Source organism: Adelges cooleyi, unplaced genomic scaffold, assembly GCF_023614345.1.
Source record: "Adelges cooleyi isolate 19-005CV unplaced genomic scaffold, UGA_ACOO_1.1 ACOO_flye_CR_arks_rails_tigmint_CR_PRNA_8, whole genome shotgun sequence".
Classification (NCBI taxonomy): domain Eukaryota; kingdom Metazoa; phylum Arthropoda; class Insecta; order Hemiptera; family Adelgidae; genus Adelges; species Adelges cooleyi.
Window position 1 is genome coordinate 1,392,383 of NW_026096513.1, and position 20,227 is coordinate 1,412,609.

Sequence of the window (20,227 nt, forward strand, 5' to 3'; positions counted from 1 at the left end):
CAATATATATTTTTTTTATACACCGATAATTAGGCTTGAGCTAAAAAAAATTAACAACGCTAAATTTTCCACCAGTTATTATCAAAATATTTTTTTTTTACGATAAAAAAAAAACAAACATATTAGATTGCTATACCTAATTATTTGAGATAACAGCAAACAATATTTTACTTTTTCTTTTATATTTTTTGTAAAAAATTATATAAAATTACAAACTATCTTATACGAGTATAAATATAAAGAGGATTTTCAGCTAAAAGATTGTAGACTTAACTACGGGTGCATCATAATAGCTGAAAACCCTGGAGTATCATCAACACAACTCAGAACGTGTTTTACGTTGTTTGTTTTTAGCATTATACATAAATGTATAATAATAATAATATAATGTATTATAAGCGAATTTAAAAATATTACACTTAATTTTTTTAAAAAAAAGTTTGGAAGTAACTATACACTTACAGTAAATATATAATGTAATATATTTTGTTATTGTAGTAATAATAATAATAATAGTAATAATAAATAATATACAGTGAGAAGCCGCCTAGGAAAGTTATCGAAATAATGAACTGTGGAATGTATTATCATCATCATCATCATTGTGCACACGATAATTCGTTTTGCGCTTTGGACTTTATACCGAAAATATAACTTACTATAAACTCACAACAATTTTTTTTTTTAATTTTTGGGCCAGAAATAAGTCAAAACAAAATATTGTGGTTTTTAAATTTTTTTTTTACTTTTAACGTTTTATAAATATTTTAAAATTAAAATAAATACAATTACATGCTAAAATGTTTATATATATATTTACGAATAATCTATATAATGTAGAAAATTTGATCACTTTTGTGTAAAAAATTTGTTCCGAGTAAATATAGTGTATATAAAATTAAAATTAACGTATTTTAATTGGTCCGGAAATTAGTTTGTTATAAAAAAAATTTGAGCGTTTAGTTATATCAAATGGAGCAAAAAAACTTTCGTTTTCATGAAATAATTATGGTGTAATATTTAAGCATTATTATTATACATATATATATTTTTTGCTTTTTTCATTTATGTATAAAATCTAAGACAATAATAATAAATAATGATAATAATTAATAATAATAATAATAATAAAAAAAAAAATATATTTATATTTATAAACAGCCTATTAAAAAAAATTGTACAAAATATGTGTTTTGTAATGGAAATTTGTTTGCTTTTTGTTTCTGTTCACAAAACATTTAATTATAAAAATAATTTGCAAGAGAATACACATTTCGTAAATTGGAGATGTGTTTTTGTTTTATGTTGATAGGTAAAAAAAAATAATAAGAGAAATTATAAAATAAAATTTTTTTTCACATCAAGTAGTAGGCAATAACATTATGTAGTTTTTCGATAACTGATGTCAACGATAAGTTCAGTGGATTAAGAAAAATTGTAATATTAAACCGTATTTAGTCGTGACCATTATCACCATTTGTGACAGCTACTTCATCACTCACTCCGTTGACATTCTATATAAAAAAAAAAATAAAAAATAAAGTTAATTTTTTATAACAAGTATATATTATATTATAATAAGATATAAATCACAAAATTTGTTCTGTAAAAAGCGAATTCAAATTACTAGTTTGAACAAAAACATTAATTTTTGTATTATTATATACACATCTAATGTTAATAGAGTTAAAAAAAAATATATATATATATATATATTTAACAATGTTTTAACATGATATATTTAAACTATAAAACTTACGTTTGAAATTTCATTGGGGATGTCACTAATATCAGCTGCGTTGGAAAGCTTAATGGCTTCAATTTTTTCGGTAACGGAGTCGACCTAGAACGCATTGTTAATCAACATTAAAACACACACATACATTTAAGAGATCTAGGATTTTTGTAATTACATTTGGAGACGATGGTTCGGATTTTTCAATTTCTACATGATTGCCATTTACTAAAGGCACTTCAGCAACTTCCTTTTCGATATCGGATGTGTTTAAACCCTCTGGCGGTTCGGCTAATCCTTCTCCACCTCCGACTGTGTCGTCCTGAAAGCATAGTATTTAATGTAGTAAAAAATATCATAGGAAAATCAAAAAACCTCATTGAAATTTACCTCGGTTTGTTCGGGTTGTGGTGCTGCTACTTCAGGTTCTTCGGGCTGTGCCGGGGCAGGAGTTTCGACGATGGTCGGTGTCGGCGCAACAACAACAGCTTCTACCGGTGGCGGGCTGCTGGGCAACGGGGGTGGCACTTCAGTGGCTGGCGCGGCCTGAATTATTAAAAAAGCATCGAATTAGTATACATATATATAAATATATTTTAAATTGAAAAGCAATTATTTTTTACTTCTGGCTGTTTCTCGGCGGCAGCGGTTTCCTCGGCTTTTGGGGCTTCGACGGCAGGATCGGCTGCTTCCGTTTGGGGTTTAGTTGCCACTTCTTTAACAAACTCTTCCTCGGCCACCTGAAATGAAAGTAAAACAGTGGTTATTATTTTATTAACACACAATGGGGTGTGTGAAAAATTATGAATTCGATGTGGGTAAGGTTAAAAAAAAAAAACGGCCAACAATCTTCGTGGCGAGACACACACACACACTGTGTACAAGAGGGCATGGGATAGGCGATCACGTTTTATACGCGCACACAATGATCGAATTACGTTCAATTAACCCGATACAATACACGTCTTGTGACCGCCGCCAAGGGGTCAGCAATGGCTAAGCAGAGTACATATATATATATCATATACACCATTAATCAACTTGCCCCCACGGGAACCGACCAATAAGCCGGTAGACATTCGACAACAATGGTTAACATTTGGCTTTTTTAAAATTTTATTCGAATCTATTTTGTACTCGTTAAGGGCTGTTGTAAATGTCATTTAAAGTGCCGTCGGACAAAAAACGGAGAACACAATCAATACAGCGATTTAAATGTTGAAAAACGAAACACTCAATCGTGTGACTAAGATTACCGTCGGTCGGTCTTTGTCAGGGAAAAAAAATTATTCATTAATCATACACTAAAAGTATCGCTGGAATAAACAGTACGAGGTCTACCTAACTACCACGTGTTGAGCACCACAATGATTGGCCGGCGAATTTGTACACGGTGTCAATCAAACGTCGTGTGCGAATCGGACTGGCAAAACATATTTTATTCTGGCAACTATTATGATTAACCAGACTGTGGAAATAAATACAAAGTCGGCTATACTTCTACTCCATTGCTCTTAACTAAAGAATTATTTCAATATATATATTTTTTTTACATGAGTGGAAAAGTCTTTCGACAAACACACAATCAATCGTCGATGATTCTAACAGAACAATAAATGGGAGGAAAACAGAAAACGTTTACGTTCTATTCTATTGAGTTATTGCAAAACGTAAGCGATAACGGGACGACCGGATTGTCTCGGCAAAGGGGCGAAGAAGCTGGAAAAAAAACATATAATAAATGTTGTCAGTATTTTATCCGTACCTTGGGCAAAGCCACGATGCTCAGAAGATTTTCGGACGACATGTCGACGGCAACGGACGGGGGGACGAGCTAGTCGTAAATTGTACACTTAAAAGAGCTTTTTCCTATATAAAAGGAAACAGCAGGCGAGAACAAAACAAGCTCGACCAACGGACGGACGCGATGCACGGGGAAGCGCACACAAAACTACTGTTGCTGCGACGATACAGGACCGTTTTATTTATAGGCTTATCTGGGAGGACACATATGACGTGATGAAACGTACGTATTGTTTACAAAATTGCTCGGTTTTTTTTTTCTCCAATTTATCTCTCCTCTACTTCACTTGCATACCATCGTATCGATAGAATTTCCCGCCACGCTATTGAGATTTTACGGATACGATACGCTTACACACGTGTATGTGCGGCGCAATACACATATTATATTATACATGCGGGTTATGTTATATGGCGAATCGCACGCGAGGACGACACGCCAAGATCGCCGTAACATCCTTGAACGGACTCGATCATCCGTGGAGATTGACGGGATAAGAGAGTGGAAAAAGCGAGCCCGCTACACGTAAACCGATACAGCAAAACGCAGGACGATATCGCTTAACGGCTCACGGCGAGAGAGCTGGGCTTTTAAGATATCTGACTAAACGGCTTAAGCAAAGTCATCAAGTACACCTATACCGTGTGGTTGGACTTTTTTTTTTTTTGGACCGACACCGGAAGTCCGTCAGCAGCTAAACGCTGAAGCAACAGTGTAGACGTTGCACGCGAACATAGCGCTTTAACAGAGTCAACATTGTTTGTATCTCTTTTTATTGATGATAACATTGTTATTCTAGGCGATACCGATTTTACAGCCGTCAGAAAACTACGAAATTCACAACTATTTGCGTCTACCACCTGTGGATTTTTAAACTACAATTCATTCAAATGAAAGTGACGTGAACAAAACAAAATTAGCCCACTTTTAAGTAAATGCCCCTAGTCCTATTTGGAATGTATGCTATTCGCCGGCGGCACTCGTTTGTATTCAATATTGTGGTAAACTCGGATTGAGTTAGATTTCGACGACTTTACCACAGAAGAGTAATGACTTGAAGTTCCCAACAGTCCCATTCGATAATTCTCGCTATCCTCTTTTTGCTGATTGCAATCAATTGCTCGGTCGGTATTGCTGATTGCAATTTAATATTCATTGAAAGACAAAATAGAAATAGCTAACTATCCGATCAGCTGCTTAGTTTCAATTTATTACTCGATCGTCGTTTAATTTTTTTTTTTTTGTAGCAGATTTCTATAATATTTTTGAGAGTTGATACTATCTATTACACATTATGTATTTTCAAATGTAAAAAAAACGTGTGATAGGCACCGATCGCTATTATTTGTATAATTTTTTCTTCGGTCTTTTGTTTTTACAATTATTTGACTATACTCTTTGCACATAATGGTTTTAATTTGTGACGGGAAGGTAGGAAGAAAGGAAGGTTCAGCGTATAACGTTTTTCAGGTGTAAATAACCTATCTCGACAAAGCGGTTGCAGGGCGAGGAACTCTTATTTCTGTTTTATCATTGGTTGTCAGTTAAAAGCCATAAATTGCCGGCCACCGTCACCCCACCCCGATAAGATTTTGCGCACCATCATTAAAATCGGCGAAGTGAAAACTGGTTTTAATGGGACACCTGAAGAAAAACACGGCGTTCGAAATGACTCGGAGGAGTTCATTAAAATAATCCTCTCGTTCGACGGTAGGTACCTGCAATGTCTTTTTGTTTTGATGTGTTCGTTTTAGTTTTATGAACGTGTGCCAGCCGTAATAGGATTAGGTACAGGAATACTGTTCGAGTGTAAATGAAATGTGGCAAGTACTGCAATAATTAAACATTCGTTGCAAATAACATTTGACAAATCCAGTCGTCGAGTAGACGCAATAGATTTAATAGATTTTGAACAGAAATTTTACACTCATTTACTAGTTTATACAATAATAAGTTAACATTAATAGAATGATGAAATTACAGAAATAATAGTCCTAATGAAATAATAAATAAAATGAAAATTATCCTTTTCCCAACAATTCTCCCGTCAAGAGTAATATCCAAGATACAGAAAAAATTGAACAAGTGCATATTGCATGGTCGATGCAATTTTGACAATAGCCAGATTACCGAAATGGAAACGTATTAATCGTATAATATTAGTAATTATAGTTAATACAATAAAAAAGTCTACCATAGGTTAATAAATAATTTAGCTATTATAATCGAGAAGAAATCAGTTTTTTTTTACATAAAATCTATTACATTAGGAAGAGCGTGTATTTTCAATTGATACTGTTTTTTTTTTTGTGTAAGATAATTTGTTACATTTTCTCCAAACTTTTTGCCTTCTGGGCGTTACAATAAATAGTAATAAATATATAATATATAGGTTAACCGACATAACTATTGCAAACCTATGGGCCGGCGATACACGTGAATTTCTCTATGGTATAAAATTACACAGCAGTATTGAGTCTCGGCACACAATATTATATACACGGTCGAGATTAAAAAAATATAGAAGTGTACATTATAAATGTTCCTATCAGATGTCTGGCGTGTCCCAATTCTATATAACCCGCGTTTACCGTACGATTTCTCCCGTTTAAGTCTGTTTAATCTGCAGCTGCCACATTAGACCAACATCACAGAGCCAAATCAATTTCTAGCCCGATTGATAATATTATACTATCGTTTCTTCGACGCAATCCGTAACGCGTACGAGACTCAGTGGAAATGCATAAATCATAATTTATAATAATATACACTCAAACAGAGGTAGGCGCTACCGTGGAGCGTAATCGACCGAGAAACTACATAAAATAACGGCAATTATAAATAGTGTACACAAGCAGCGCAGAAGGGCGTGAAGTCAATACGCCCAAGTAGTATAGTTTCTCATTGATTGGCTTAATGGGTTTCGCGTGTTTATTTGAATCTTAAGGACGGGGTTGGTGGTTTTAAAGAGCTACTACGGCGGTGAATTCGGCGGCCAAAAATAACATAAATCATGCCCGAAAAGTGTGTACATAAAGAAACGTTTGTCGGCGTATAAATATTACGGTTTGTCCGGAAACCGAGAGGGGAAACGCCCGCGAGAAGTTAATTGATTAAACTCTATTAAACGCGCGATACTCGAGCGCGCAATTACCTCCCATGTACTGTTTAAGTGTCAAAAAATCTCGGATCGAACAAAAAAAATATCATCTTGGAAAACAACAACTGGTTAATTACGGTTGAAGTACACCAGTCGTTGTCGTTTCAATACGTCTAACCAACCGGCTTCTACGAGCGTTTAAACGGGCTTCCAAAGATTTTCTTCATCCATTGTCGTCCCGCCTTTATATTCTTACGTCACGGTTAATGATTTCTTCTCTCCTTCGACATTTCTGTAGAATGCGGACGACTGCAGTATTGTTATCAATCATCGGCTCGTTGTTCGCCGGTTGATATTATACCACGTCAATACACAGAGAGCGCAAGATATACATTTAATAATAATATACAAAACTAAGACCATAAAAATGACAACCCTCTGGAGATATTACACAAGATTCCTAGTGTCTAGGAGGCCCATCAAAACCACGTCGAAACGCGAGTATAACCGATATTAGTTTCTCCGATGGTGGGGCGGAAGAGGGCAGGGATGATGCTGCTTATATAATATTGGCATCGGGGTCGGAAGCATTTTCAAATATTGTCGGAACAAGAGCATCGCGGAGTAAGTATGTATATACACGATGAAAAACAATAAAAAAAACTTAAGCCGACCAACAACGAAACGTCGATTTTTTTGTAACTGTTAAGCCGTCCGACTGCAGACGAAAGAAATGCGTGAAATGGGGGGTGCGGCGAATTCGTGAGCTTAGTAAGTCACGTTTTCCAATGCCGGCACAGCAAATGCATTTATCTTGTTCCCTAAAGCCGAAAATGTAAAAAAAATAAAAAATCGTTAACGCTTCATTTGCACCGTGCCGTCCGATTGTAGCAGGGAAAAATAGCTCGAGAATTTCTAATTTCACTAAGCATTTTTATTAGGCACTCCATTATTAAATGTCGATAATCAGAAATCGGATAAGAATAAAAATAATATCTAAATAAAAAATATTAAACCTAAACGGCAACAACAACAGTAAAGGGGATTCTGTCGTTTCAGCATTTATATTATTACTGTATACTTTTGTCAATATTATGGTTATTACATAGTGGTTGGGGGGGATGTTTAGTTCGGTTAAAGGGGACCTATTACCCGTTGATATATGGCGTAACGTCCGATTCGGAAAAAACGGAAAAGGCACTCGAGACAAAAGATAGGTCGCACCAACGATGTTGCTGTATACATGTATATATGCATATACAACGTACACGCAGGACTATACTGTTGCAACAAGGGGAGAGGAATATCGTATGCCGCATCGCAACAACAATTTATCAACGGCGGCACGTTGTGTACCCTTATCTATTTGGGTAGCCATGAGTTTTATTAACAGCTTTTGTTATTATTAAGCAAACGGAATAATAATAACAAAAAAACGTTTGTAATGGCAGAAGACAAATTCTTCTCATGAAGCGCAGCGCACCGTCGTCGTCAATTTCCCTCACACATGTTTGTCGTCGCCGACTTCCTATTGTTTTTTTCTTATTGCGGCTGGTAACGACATTTGTCATAATTATGTACTTGATAAAACAACGAAGTGGAAAAAGAAAATACCAAAACGCTTTAGTTTATCTCTCACGTGCACCGACGGTTTAAAATAATAATAATAATAACAACAACTATTATAATAATGACGGCTACTGGTAGTGACTGCATTTACAACAACACTGTAAGGGTCAAATTTATAAGTTTAAAAGAAAAAATGCATTTAAAAAAAAAACTAGACGAATGAGAAGGAGTTCGCCGCTGGGGGGCACAACGTAGCATCCGTTCCGCGGTTACGCGCGATTCGAACCGCAACCGGAGGCAACAAAACAAACCGATATATATACCTCCTCCTCCTCCTACTACTATTATTACAACTACTACTACCACACTACTAATATTCTACTCGGTTTAGAGTTGTGTGTGTGTATAAGTGTATACTGTATCTCTGTATATTATAGGTAATACACAGCGGGCGTGCGCGGAACACGGCACGTTGGCAGCAGCTCAGAGGCTCTCGACGACGGCTTTGTCGAAAAAGAAGAAAAAAAAAATCAACATAGTTCAATGCACCTCGACGGCAGCGCAGCAACAGCAGCATACAAACCGGTTGAGAACGCCGCCGAAGCTATTACAATGCTATACAATACTCTGGCCGCGTGTATATATATCTGGTCTATCGGTTAAGGGGAAACGCGCACGAGGAGAACAGAATATTATACCGAGTGCCTTCCGCTTTGTTGTCAGTAGTCCTCTCCTACTTCCCCTCTATCCCCTTTCCTGCGCCAACATGAAGGACGTTCGACGGCGATCTTTGGGTTTTACTGTTATTATTTATCACTATTATTACTATTATTATTATTTCTATATTATATTATTTCTCATTGTTTGTTCGTGGCGCGCGTCTCCTTGTCGACTGCGGCGGCGGAGGGCCCTGGAGGTTCGCCTCAAAATATATTACACACTTGACAACACTACACTGAAAGTATTCTGTTGTTTCATAATTTGTGTATTGTGCATACCTGCTGCTAATTTTTAGGATTACTTCCAACAAGTGCATAACGGTGTGTTTACAACCGGTGTACATGCACAATAATGGGCCGCCGTGATTCTTTGTTTTTACCGTCGTCTACGACCTACATAGGTCAGTAGACACAAATACGACAAAATCGGATAACGGGCAAATAATAATAATAATAATCCGGAATAAGGTTTCTTTTCGTGTGATTAGAGATTTACTTTTGGTAATCTACAATAACTTAAATGTACTTGGAGGCAGGGTTGATCAGAAATGAGCGATACGTTTTCAAGGCGTTGGTACAGTACACGCCGTGAGTTCTCAAGACGCAACGTTATACATAACGGATATTTATTTACTATTCTTGTCGTAACGATCCCAAGGTAAGAGGTATCCAAGGAAAATCGATTAGTAATCCGATCCGAAGTACGAAGAAACTTGATCGGCGTTACACAAACAAGGGCTTAACTGTAGTGTACACAATAATTATTATTATTATCGTTATACATAGTAACGATTATGTATTGTGACTCGTAATAAGGATGACGGTGGGCACTTTAAACGCGTTTTGGAACGTTCAAAGGAGAATTCCTAACCACGTTGTTTATTTACACGTTTGGGCAGACCGGTGGACGAGGGTTGTTCCCATTTTGTTTTATGACCGTGGGATGCTCGATTTGTGAGTGTTTGCTGTATCGATAAAACACATAATGGTTAATGTACATAATATTTTATTTATGGGACGAAATCCTGGCGATTAGGCGATCTCAAACGCATTTCAACGGTCGCCTGTTAACATAATAAATTTGTTTAGATCATATTATGTATGGTCCTGACAAAAAATACTGGATGCGGTCACCATGAATAATGAAAAATAAATCTCAATAAAATAACATAATTTCGGCGAAGCGATTCAAAATAATGGCGCTTATTTCGTACAATGTACCGGGCAGTATATCAAAATTTATCTTTATCTTCTTTTTTTTTTTTATTACAGTACTTAAACAAAAAATGACAACGCACGAATACATGATTATAATATATTATATTACATTGTTTTCTTTTCGCATAATCACTTAGAGCAAATATTATGCCAACACAAACAAAAAAGTTACACAGTGGTTCTCGTGAATATTAGGCGAGGCGCAAGGGTTCTGTTTAATTAGAATGTTTTGTTATCGATTAGCCCGTACTCTGCGTTTCAGTATAATTTAATCGACCAGCGATAATTCGTCGACACAGTCTTGGATAATACAACAACAAGCGGGATTTCAAATATGTTAATTTAAATCAGGTGCGGTATTATATTGTGTTAACAATAATAATACTAAAATCGAGCGCATACCAATGCATCGACGCATCTCATAATCCGCGGGATACAAATATTTTCCTTATCGTCATTAGCTTCGGAAACTGCGATTTTAGTTGGAAAAAAACTATATAGAAGTTCAAGGTCCGTTGTCAGTTTATAAATAGAGAATTTGTTATCTCATAAATATACAAAATCAACCGAAACATTTTCGGTTTATGCGTCACCGACTGATAGCCACGTGTGTACTATGATAATTCGATTTCAATAAAAAAAAAAAAAAAAGGAGAAAAATTATAATATGATAAATTTATTTTAATTGAGTTGTTGCCTATTGACCGCGCAGTGACCATTAAACGAACAAGGTTTACTCAAAAATTATGTAAATTAACCAACGAATCGGTCGATGATTTCACACGTTTGGAATCAATACAAACGTTGAACAAACCCCGATTGCACAATGCACACGAGTTATTTGAGGCATAAGCGCCGTTGTATTAATTGATAATAATATCATCTTTCATCATATTCATATAATATATCATATACATCGTAATTGGTTGTTTGACATACTCTGTTAGAGTCAACCAACGACGAAATGCAAGTGTTTGTATTGAGTACGTGCGCGGTGTTGCGTTTTGGTTCCCAGATTCGATTCCCAGAAACATCTGTCGTGATTATGTACAAATGTGTAATAACTATGAGAATATAGTCGGTAATAAAACAAAAACGAACGTTACACAATAGTAGGTAACACAAATGTAGAAACTGTGAAAACATCACACGATTCCATGGGACAATAGGAACCCGTAGAAATAGTATCCATAAAGAGCGTTTTCAATGTGTTTTGACAATTTATCAAATTTCTAGGTGATTAAAAAAAAAAAACCGAATGAAAAGGCAAAACAAAAAAAATGACCTAACTATACGCACGCGAAGAACTAAGAAGCAATGGTTTGGTTTGCTTTTTCTTTTAAATAATATGCCAATGGGAAGGACACAGCAGCTTTATTAGGTTTAGGCTTTAACTATAGATATTATATTTAAAAAACGGGTAATATATATAACTTCCCGGGGGGACACGGAAAATACTAGAATTTGGTTGTGCGTGTAAACCTACACACAACTTCCGGTCAGTGTGAGCACTCGCTCTGGAAATACACAATTAATTCAATAATAATGAACACTCACAACTGGCCAGCTGGCGGTTTGCAGCAATACACACCGCCGGCCTTTGTGGAGACTACGTGGGCGACATATACATAAATCTAAACTCACACACACTAACATATATACAAATATAGATAACACCATATACATTTGTATATTCAGTTTCGGGCGGTAGCCGGCCGGTGAGCAGACACGTTACCTCCACAAAGCACAGCTTGGCTGCCGCCTTTTGTTGCCATGGGTACCAGGGGCGTCGCGACAGTTCTCAACCGGATCGATCGCGGGCGTCTCGTGGCTATTCCGCCCCAAGTCATTTAATTTTTTTTATGATGGTTTTTTTTTTACAATATCCAAGGGTCGTGCAACAACAAACCCAACTCTTTTAACTTTTAACCGGTCTAGTGGATTCTCGTAACAGTATATTATTTGTTTAGCGAGGGAGAGGAGATTCGGTTCACGTGGCCGCAATTACTTCCTTACGGTTTTTTCTTCCTTCCTTTTTCTTTTGAGGTTAGGAAAACACCGGGCCACCATTACCATTACCGGGAGAGACGATCCCTTTTTCCCGCCCGGAACTTTTCCCATACACTTATGCACGCACAACCAGCGGAAAGAAACTTGACTTTGACGTATGCGTTAAACTATTAATCAAGACACGTCTCGCCAAAGTCAAGTGGAAACAACTGCATTTGTTTTATTTATAACACGAGAAATTTAGTTTATTCCTGAAACTCGAAACGATATTTCGGCGTATAATAATAAAAAGAATAATTTGAAAAACGTGATAACGCTTTCCCCGGAACTCTATTGACATTATGGTACTTAAAATGATTGTTCACAGGAGAAGTGCATCATTAGGAAAACGTTTTATGTTTTATACTAGTGCAGGGGGACTCTTTATTCTATCAACAGGGTTCGTAAACACTTGAGTTAAATGGGACGTGCGTTGGGTCGACTCTCAGTTTTTTTTTCTCTCAACAAACTTGCTGCAGTTTTGAATGAAGTAGTAAAAGGAAGCAATTATACACAAAGTGCACTCCATTATAGATAAGTTTTTTCTTCATAAGATTTTTATTAAAACATATACAACCGCCAGAAAAAACTGCTGCTGTGTACCTTAGAAATTTACAATCGAGAGATGAGCGCACCGAAGCCACTACAAAGGACGGGTCAATAGTAAAATAATGGGACATTTTTCGAATGCCTGCCGAGGTGTGGTTTACCGATGATTAGAAATACCTTCGAAGAGGAGGAAAACGGGTGGCAAATACACAGAATTATTCGCCTTATACTGTTTCCTGTGGTAGACAAAAGTCGTGTCGCGCATATTGTATTGGATAAGAAGAAAAACCACCTGAAAATACGTCCACGCGCGCAATATAATAAGCGAGTGTTATAATAATCATCAAAGAGGTATGTGTATGTATGCTTTTTTGTAGTTATTGTTTACGCTGACAATTTTCAAACGCCTATTGTTGTCTTTTTTTTAATATATATAAAAGGAGCCAAAACATGATTAATTCTTGTAGCGCGTGGCACATATAACACACTCATCCTCCCTCCTCCGTCGGCAATAATAATAATAATAATAAGAAAAAAATTAAAACACTGTTAAAATTCGTGACTATCGACACGCGTTATGGCGTGGAACATTATTAGAGGAACTGCCGCCGATATATAGGGCTATCATGCATCGGCGGGTGTTCGAAACGAGTCAACGTCCTCAGCTGTTAGGTTCAAGGTTTCACGATTGCTTTTGTGACCACCACGCTACTGTCCACACCACAAATAATAATAATAATAATAGTGATTAAAGAAATGTAGCAGAATAGATTCACGACGGTACGAGGTTGTGATCCTGAGTCTCCATATTAAAGTTCAATTATTTGGAAAATCGTCGGGGGACCGAAATGCTTTTAACCAGGAGGGTTAGCTGCGAAAATTGGTGAGATTCCAAAACGTCCAATACTCGGGTGTACTCGATGATAACACAAATATAGGTATTAAATATCAATAAAAATAATACAATTCCCGCCGGGATAGTCGGTAGGTATATTTATTATCTTCTGCCAGCGAACTTTATTAATTTAAAAAAAAAAAAACTACCGTCAGTGTTGGCTTCGACCCAAATAGATTTAATCTCATCAGGGATTTTCACGTCAGTGCTGTCAAGAAAGTATTGAATATAGAGGTTACTCATAAATAACGGCGAACCTACGTCAAATTTGTCAAAAGTAAAGTCACGTTACTTTCTTGTTAAAGGACGGAAAACGTTGTATACAGTTCAACGCGCCACGTTAAGGGGGCGTTTAAAAAATACCTAGATTTGTTTCGAAAAAATGTTGATAGTTGCAACCCTCCACCCCAAAATAAATCATAACTTCCGGTAGTTTTAGGGAATTATTATGTAAAATAAATCCCAGAAGTGTATCGATATCAACATTTTGGTGAAATATTTTCACTTACCTCTGGTACTGTATCGGTTTTCACGTCGGCAGCCGGTTGTTCTTTGACGGCAGGCTTGGATTTGTCCTTTTTCGAAAAACTGATGCTCCTGAACGACCATGTCTTTTTCTTCTTACGTTTCTTTTCAGCAGACGCCGGTGCATCGGGTGTGGCCGATTCGTCTGTGGGACTCTTTACGGATTCGTCGGCAGTGGTGTCCAATTCGCCATTGGTTTCGGCTAACGGAGCCACGGCTTCCGTGGGTTTCTCTTCGTCGGCCTTAGCGGGTTCCTTGGTCTCTTCGACTGGAGCCGGTGTCGTTTCAGCATTTTCCTACGAACAAAATATAATGGGGGTTAATACATACCATTTTCAATAAAAAATTGGACACAAAAAATAAACATCTCACGTACACGTTTTACTCGTTAGTCGTTATAGGAGGTAGAATAGATCATTATATGATTCACATGTCATTTGTTTTGGCCCCTAGTGATGATTTCGATTATGACAGTACATCGAAATATCGGGTTAAAAACCAAAAATTCGCTTTACCCCTCTTCTCTTATGATTGTCACATTTAACATTAACAATCACCTCTTAAAGGGGACATAGCGTGTAAACCTTTAAGTACTTACTATAAGAATTTTAGCAAATGTTTTGGCTCCTAGTGATGGATTTCGATTATAATGCGTCGAAACATCGGGTTATAAAACCAAATAATTGTTTCTTCTGACCCTCTTCTCTTATGTTTGTTACATTTGTAAGTAAACAATCACCTCTAAAAGGGCGGTAATGAACGATTTTACATATTTTTCCGCGCGCATAGCACATGTGTTCCTCATTGTATGACGCGTTTCGGCCTTGTTGGGCCTCATCAGATGCCAGTATAGGATACAAATGCCATAAAAACCGTTACCCTCATAAAGGCGGACAACACAAGCTTTTAAAGCTGGGTCCAGGGCCATAACGGGTCTCGATTTCTCCTTCTCACTCATCATCTCAACGCGCACTCGAGTGACCGATATACAAACAGGGAAAAAAGAAATCCAAATAATACGGATAGTTTTCTCGCAAAAGTCACGGTGTCCTCCTACGTACTGTAGGAATCGGAGCCACTTGGGTACAATGGACTCGCGATCTCCATTTTACCCAAGTATTCCTAAAACGCACAGCATGTAGAGGAAACCGAGGGATTTCTTTTTTCTCAGACCGATGGATCGCCGATGTCGATGGCGAGCTTCACCGCTCTGAACGACACGTTCGATTAACTAGGATTCAAGAGATAGCAGTACAGATGAAATGTTTTAGCATTTTGTTCCTAATGACATTACGCGTTTCGACCTTTTTGGGCCATCATCAGATACAAGTAGAGGAACACACCAAATGCATTAAAAAGGAAATCTACGAATTTTATGAAAGTAAAATATAATCTATTATTTTTCTGTTTTTAAATCTATAAATAGATTATCTATAGGTATAACAATTTATAATCGAAGACCACCATTTTCATATGATTAATTCACTTTTAACCCTTTTTTTTTTAATCGTCATTCATAAAAATTCATGATTGGCATTTAAAAAGAGGTTACAAATATACGCACAGTAACACGTGACCATGTTTATGTCAACAATTTTTTTTAAAAATAGTTTGCTATTTTAGTTTGATTATCGGATGAATAAGTGGAAATAAACCTTGAGAAAATGTATATACATACATATTTTACGTTAATTCTCGTAAGAAACACGCATTGAAAAAATTTAAGTAAACAGTAATAAAGTTACAATAAAATTTCACTGATAGTGTGTTATGGCTGTGTTTACAATTTTCACCTATCGGTCGAGTAGGCACAATAAGCGGTGACGGTTGTTTTATGACCTATTCACCAAACACTGAAACCTAGTTTAGTGCATATTAGATGGTCTCAAAAAAATGTAAATATATATAATATTACTTGTTGAGAAATGAATTATGAGTTTTATTAAAGACACGAGGTAAACTATGAATGTGAATATTCGGTTTGTTGTTCTCCGTGAGTTGTTCCTACAACTAAATAGGCAGCCATGAAGATTCAATAGGTAGGTATGCAGTCGTTTCAACATCAGCAAAATCTCAAGTTAACAAGTTTAATAGAAATAAATTAATTTGGTATACAACAAACAAACTGATAGAAATCTCCAGAGACTGAATATCATAGCTATTACACGGTACGTACTACACATATTTAATGCGTTAAACGTATGCAGTTCATTGTATTAAATACCGAAGACAACAAGATAAAGCCGCCACAAATCAAAGGTCTAGGTCAAGTTATAAAAAAACACAGGAGTAAAACGTGACGCTAAAAATTTACATAGGTTACCAGCAGTGTAAAATAACCGAAATGTTACTGAATATTAAAAGCTAAACGATTATCGCATTTAACGACCATTTCGAAAATAGCTATCCAAATTATTTTGTATATATTATAATTGTCATTATTATGATTAATAATAATTACAGTAACAGCAAAGGTAATTTGTGTGGTAATAATATGTTTTAATAACAGCCTTAAGACGACGCTGTACTGCCCATTTCTAAGGAGTAAAGTTTAAGACATTTTTCGCAAAATCTTAATTTAGAGCTTGATCTAACATAAGTATCAATACAATAATAAGGATTCTTTATTGATTTCCATTTTTTTATTTTTAACTATCACAGTAATTTCTATAGGATAATTTATAATTTTTTCCCCGTCAAAATACCTTTGTGCGGGAAAAGCATGTTAGCATGCAGTTGATTAACCAAATTTTCGCTATGTATTAAGAAAATTTTTATCTACGCCGTAACATTTTTATTTTTTCAATATCTATACTTCATATTTTTTTTATAAAAAATGGGGAAAAAAATTATTCTTTACGAATGAATAATTTTAATTTTGTTTAAGTTATTACAAAACTAACTAAAACCAAGTTTGTAGCGTTCTCTTAAGGAATCTTAACTGCATACATATACTTAAAATTATTAATTGTATAGCATTTTTCTCGCTCACGTCATTTTCCCTCCATTACAGATGTCGACTACAAGACAGTTTAAAGGTTATAAAAAAATAAATGTCTACTTTATCCGCCGGTAGATGGTTTCTATAGAGACACGGGATTTGTATTTAATGTCAGACCGACTAAAACAACATTATTAACTTAATTTTTAAATATTACCTTTTCGTTGACATGCGGTGTTGATCCATTTTGTTTTGGCGTTTCCTCGGCAGTACCATTAGCTTCGACCGCTTGTTTCTCATCGGTGGATGCTGCCGTAATGGTACCGTTTTCCAAAGGTTCGCCGGCTGGTCCTTTTTCGGCCTTGGTGGCCCCCGCGGATATGTCTACCGACCTTTTGCTCTGTCTGGCTCCCATATTTTATTTTGTTCTTACGAGTAAGTTAAATTCGTCGAAATTACAATTTAAAAAAAAAACAACAACTAATTATGTTTTAACAACAGAAAATCACACTGTACGATGTTTGAAATAAGCGCACGTTCACTATAGTGTTGTCGCACACACTCTTGTGTCAACGTTTGGCTCGTCTGAAACAAACAAAAAGAAAAAAAGCAAAATTAGTTATCATTATCGTTTTAGCCCCACCAACCGCCGCCGCGGTGTCGTGGATAAACAACATTACAATATACGTACATAATAAATTTGTAATTATATACATAGACATACAACCAAGAGACGGCGGGTCTTATCTATACACACACGCACAGGGCACGGCGAATACTTCACTTATCGGCGGGGAATTCGTTCTTTTAAAATAATTATAATTAATAAAATAATACTGTACTGGCGGCCAACAGTTTTTAACAATCGGTCTTGATTTATGCACGTCTACTCGACCTAGGTTGATCACTGGGATAGAGACAGCAACGGAGAAAGAGAGCTAGGCGGACAGTGAGAGATTTGTTGATTATATTGAATTATATCGAGTAAAGTACTCGATATAATTGTATTGAAGGGACATTTTTTGTTTTTCTATATGAAAATTTGTCGGATAAGCAATATTATTATTACACGCTAGTAATTGTTATCGAGAAGGAGCCAAGAGAAACGTCACTGGAACGTGATTTAACTTGTATTATTTAAACGGGAAGACGACTGTGGCGCGCGATTGATTCACTTTAGAGACCGTCGTCGCATGTTATTAGGCGAGAATGCGACTTGCACAGTCCCACAACACAATCGAATGTATCCCCTCTCCCCCGGGTGTGCCCTTGGGCTACCGACTGTAAGTACTTAACACCGGTCGAGTTTAGGCACGTGAGTCGTCATTGAAGAGGACCAGTTAAGATTAAAAGATGATTAAACGCACAACTATGCGGCGGCGGTACTCTTGTTATTTCTAATATATATTATTGACAAACACAAATAACCGTCGCTAACAGTATTAATAACAATTAAAATCTATCGCCGCCGACAGACACGCCCGAATGTTTTCATTTGTATAAAACTATATATTTATGAATAATAACCAATTTACGTAAGACGACTAGTGTCTACTTTACTTACAACAAAAAAAAATGTTTATCGAGTGTTCCGAATCACAAAGTCGTCGTAATTGCGTTTTAATTAGACATTACAACCGATTGGGAGGTTCGGAATACATGTTTTCTACTTGATAACAGGAAACCAACACCGGATATGTACGAGTTTACACGCCCAATAATATCATATGTTACACGGTGAATAATTTTCTGCGTCTTGGAATGGTTTCTCAACGTTTTTTTAATTTTACGACCGACCAACTACGATGTGGCTTTTTTTTTGTTAACGATTGAGCGTAAAGAATTTTCACGCAGCTGTCGTAAATAATACATTTACTAAATATATTACTAGATGAGCCAAGTCGTTTGTTTTCATTATTTTCCTAGTACTCCCTGCCCCCTTCTAAGCGCTTTAGTTTAAATACAATAAAACAAAACATTTTAAGTATGCGGATCGTTTGCGCTATTTGTAATTCACATAAAAAAAACTAATGTATTACATTAGTTACAATGCGAGCATAACGTTACACAAAGCGCGCTTATGAACAACACATTTGATTTAATGACATCCAGTTGGTGTTGTACTGTTATTCTATTAGTATATTCGTCACTACAATTAGCTATATTATTCTTCGCTCCGTTCACGAAACACACCATGAGTCACAACACAACCACTAAACGGATTTTGTTTCAATAAAAATAAAACTTTAAATGGCTCAATGGAATTGATGACGGAGCTATTAATTTCCGATCGGGCGTAGTCGATAATAGGGGAACTATACCGAATATTCTGTAACATACCTATTATATTAAACTATAATAACAACATACATACATGTATAAATTATTTGAAGAGGTTTCATTATTACTAAAATAAATAAACAATTGATTTTTTTGCAAAACAATAATATTAGATATGCATATAAATAGTTGATTAATAGAAGTATGAACGGTCGACCTGATAAAAGCATCCATATCCAACGTTGAATAATCAATGAACAAGATTTATATAACACAATAGACGTATGTATGAACGTGGTCATTATCATTCCCCGGTCATTAATAACAGACTAAAAAAAACATTACGTAGAGCCAAGGTCGAAATGTTAAACAATGTTAAAATAAAAAACGAAAAGAAATGAAATATGTTTATAATTCTTATAATAATCTGTTATAGGATTTTCAAAATAAGTTTGTTTATACCAAAATAATGTTGAATTAGTGTCATAACTTGATCAAAAGAGAGTAACTATACCGATCTTAATAACAATCGACTATCGGTAAGGAATATTAGGGTAATAATGTTTGATGACAAATGAGTGATAAATAAAAATATTCGAGGGTTCATTGTAGGTTATTAATATCGATGAGCTTGTAAACAAAAATCATAACATGGCCATATTATTAGTTATTAGATTAGAGATGCGCTAAATCATCTAAACAAAACCTATGTATATGAAGCATGAGGTTCGATCATGACAACCATTGAATTAACGGCAAGGGATTATAATAGTAACTATACTTATAAGTTTTAAAACTGCAAAACACCTATTTTTATCTTGTTTTTTATGCTTACCTATTATT

The 20,227-nt window shown here is 35.8% G+C and overlaps 1 protein-coding gene across 1 annotated transcript in view; it reads right to left on the bottom strand.

Moving 5' to 3' along the window:
• The window catches only part of LOC126845563 (A-kinase anchor protein 200-like), a 37,499-nt gene continuing 17,272 nt past the window's right edge, over positions 1 to 20,227 (bottom strand). Inside the window, exons 2-8 of the mRNA XM_050584271.1 lie at positions 17,322 to 17,689; positions 14,148 to 14,459; positions 2,359 to 2,475; positions 2,126 to 2,281; positions 1,914 to 2,057; positions 1,760 to 1,843; positions 1 to 1,514 (exon numbers count right to left, since the gene is read on the bottom strand). Coding sequence (XP_050440228.1) covers positions 1,455 to 1,514; positions 1,760 to 1,843; positions 1,914 to 2,057; positions 2,126 to 2,281; positions 2,359 to 2,475; positions 14,148 to 14,459; positions 17,322 to 17,519 — 1,071 coding nt within the window. The 5' untranslated portion in view covers positions 17,520 to 17,689 and the 3' untranslated portion in view covers positions 1 to 1,454. The remainder of the gene's footprint in view (positions 1,515 to 1,759; positions 1,844 to 1,913; positions 2,058 to 2,125; positions 2,282 to 2,358; positions 2,476 to 14,147; positions 14,460 to 17,321; positions 17,690 to 20,227) is intronic.